The sequence below is a fragment of the Phytophthora parasitica genome (genome assembly GCF_000247585.1).
Source record: "Phytophthora parasitica INRA-310 unplaced genomic scaffold supercont2.47, whole genome shotgun sequence".
In the NCBI taxonomy this organism is placed as follows: domain Eukaryota; phylum Oomycota; class Peronosporomycetes; order Peronosporales; family Peronosporaceae; genus Phytophthora; species Phytophthora nicotianae.
The window spans coordinates 79999-83335 of NW_008649033.1; the positions used below are offsets into that span (position 1 = coordinate 79999).

General features: G+C 43.7%; 1 protein-coding gene across 1 annotated transcript; it reads right to left on the bottom strand.

Moving 5' to 3' along the window:
• Positions 1 to 99: 99 nt before the first annotated feature.
• On the bottom strand, positions 100 to 864 carry PPTG_15326 (hypothetical protein; the record flags this gene model as incomplete). Its single annotated transcript, XM_008912381.1, has 2 exons — positions 100 to 325; positions 389 to 864. 2 exons carry the CDS (start codon positions 862 to 864, stop codon positions 100 to 102), a joined length of 702 nt encoding a protein of 233 aa, XP_008910629.1.
• Positions 865 to 3337: the final 2473 nt, after the last annotated feature.

The following is a 3337-nucleotide window of genomic DNA, read 5'->3' on the forward strand; positions in this document are numbered from 1 at the left end:
AAAAAGAACTCAATTGTTTCCTTGTCGAGTACTTAGTCGTTCCATGTCATCTCACTCACTTGCCTCTCGTTATTCCAGTAAACATAATGGTTTTCATGGCTAGACATCATTTGACCACTTCGCCTTGAACAGGGCCGTGTACTTTTCGAGCGTATCATCTAACTCGAGCGCACCCACCCAGCGAGTGACGGTGAGCGGGGGCAATTTTTCATCAAGCCATCTGGTAAGCAGAGATAACTCCAAGTTATCAGCGATGGTTTTCGTAGTCTGATCGCTCTTCCCAGCCGCGATAATCGCTATCGTTGCGGGGTCTCCAAATCCAGCTCTAAACGAATCAACCATCACTCGTCGTTTCCCGTCGGAGTTCAAAAAGATTCAAGTATCTGACCCAAAAATCCAAAGTCTTATCCGATAGGACCAAAAATCCAAAGTCTTATCCGATAGGACCCGTCTAGCACTTATAATATCTGCAAGGCCGACAATTTGAAACGCGTAGGCGGCACTAATTTCTCTTTTCTTCCATTCTCCAAACAGCTTGTTTGTCAGTTGCGTGGCAAAGGCCTTCATCTTCCCATCTGTCAGCCCTGCTTCGAGAACTCGAGCTAAACCTGCGTCATCCAGTTCAAAAGCTAACGCCTTCATAAACGTCATGCTCTCCCCTGGATTTCGTGCGTTGAAATCATCAAAATACTTGAACCAGGAAGGCAAGACCGGGCCCGTGAGGACGTCCTCTTTCTGGGGCTGTAGTGCTTTGAAGACGTTGGACGGAGAGGTCTTGCTTTGCATCCAATCTTCCATTCGCTGCGCGTGAAGCATTAATGCAAGTGCCTTCGTGTTTTGATCCTGCATGGCCACATTCAGCATTGCTGAAAGCCGACCGTTTCCGTAGTAAGAAGTCAGCGATGACGCCGCAGATAAATGTTCAACGTGGTGCTTCTTCTTGTTCAAATCATCGACGTATTGAAGCCAACTCAGGAGCTTGTGGTCGACAGAAAGTTGCCTTCTATATACGGCGAGGGTTTTATCGCGTTTAACACCTGTCCTGCGGGCGTTTCGAGGGCTAGCCAACCCTTGAGCTCAACTTTAAGTACAAGTGAGTTGGAATTCGCTTTGAGCTCTGTAAAAGCAGATATTGCGTCAATGATCACTCCTCGCACTTCATTGCCCTGGTCTTTATCAGTGACGATGTTGCATCTTAAGGACCTGGATGCAGCCATATTAACCTTGGCCATTTCTGCCATATTCAGTGTCGCGGTAGCTAGCCTCAGGCACAAGAAGTATAGTTACAAACTGCTGGACACCTCTGGAAAAACCCATGATGGACAAAGCGTTGTTTTGGGGCTTCAGAAATTGGGAAGTGATTAGACATAATGTCTGACGAAGTGTATGTATTATACTTTCCAAAACTAACGTAATCTTGGATAAAGTTTATGCTGTACCGTCACAAACATAATACGCTCTAGCTGCAAATCACTTTACAGGTCGCCTTAATTCTCAAACAGAACGAAAGTCGGTTACAGTAGGTTATTTTTAATCGCTTCTGTAACCGACATTCTTTTTTTAAAAAAAAGAAGTTGTTGGGTTATAGCTAATAATTACCAAATTCGGGGGTTCACAACTTCTGAAGCCAATTCTTCTGCTTTCGAACCGAAACGTCAACTATTCGATCCGGTCGGCTTTTATCACTGCGCACGTGTCGCGTATTAACAGTGGTCTCATTGAAGATGAATTTAACCAATTGTTTGTAAACAAAAAATAGCAGCGACTTGCTGACGCAACGAGCTGAATTAAAGTGATACCACGAGTTTAGAAATTCAGTAAAAATGAATAGAGGTTTTTCTTAAACACTATGGCACAATGCAACGGGCTCAGCACAAACAAGCTCTCAAACCTTATAATACCGAAAGTTGACGATGCAATTCCCAAAGCCTAAGATCTCTGATCATCAGTTTTTCTGTGCTGTTATCTAACGATTCGTGCTCGAATCTCAGCCTCCTACATTGCATGATAATTCAATTCTTGTCAGCACCTGTCTGCTTATATGTTTTAACCGCATCACCCTAGTAAACACTGGCGGGTTCGCAATTCACGCTGTTACTGTGTAATTACCACCATTTAATAAAGGCGTATGCCGAGTTAGCAACGAAAGATAGAAATATTAAGGATCGAATGCAAAGGAGAAAAAATAGCCTTTTCAAGGTGTTATTACGATTCTCTTCAATATAGTTAGCTCTGAACACGACTCGTTGTAGCACACGATAATTTGATACAACTGAAGCCACACCATGGGCTACGAGCTATCTGTGTAGTATACAACAATTTCACTTTTGTCTAACAATGGCAGGTGTAACTTTTGAGAAGCGTATACCACATGCGCTTCCGCCGAAGACAAAAATGGTAATATAAATTCCGCGAACCTACGCAACTGCTAGATACAGCTAGGAGAACACGTTTAAAAACTCCTGAAAGAAATCTCCGGGGTGTTTGTTTGAGAATATCTCAGATTTCACGATTTCTGCTCAGAAATATTTGACTTAGACGCAAAAAGCTAGACCTGTAGTGCGTTGCTCTGGATCAGTCGCTTCAAGTACAATAATACTAGAGATCGATCTCTCACCATCAATATCGGCTGACAACATGGGCATTGCTGACGCAATGAAACTCCATCAAAAGCGGTCAGTGTTGTGCCACCCAAGAAGCTGTCATCCACCGGTATGCATGCCAGCTTATTAAATGCGTCGGCTGTAATGTTTACATGGTGAGCCAACCTTGGAATTATGTTTACGAGCGGGTTACTTTACCACTCGTAATTCGTAGAATTCCACTATTGGCAGGGCTACCGAAAAAATAATACCCGTTATAATACATTAGAATATTTTAATTCAATTATTAATTCTGTCAGACCAATTCATTTTTGAATTGTACATAATTTATACCTAAATTGTAAAGTTGGCCCCACGGCAGCCACCAGTGTCCTCTGTCCGTCCACCACCAATGCATGAACTCCTATTGACCTCCAGACTCAAGAAAAACTTTTGCCATTCTCAAATTCACTTTTACTACCTCACGATAACCCGGCTCCTAGATCTTCCGGTCCACTATGGTTCTCAGAAGCAGCCAAATTTGCTCCATGCTGTTCACTGACGTCGGCAATGGTTTTTTCAAAAGTACAACCTGCGACAAGCAGTACAAGAAGGGAAATGGCTACACGAACTTGCTGAATCATTTGCGACGCAACCACGAGGACTATGAGCAAGAGGCCCAGGAAGCGTCGCGTCGTCAAAATCCGCTACGCCTACACCTAGTGAGCTCAAGAACACGCGACCTTTACCGGTGG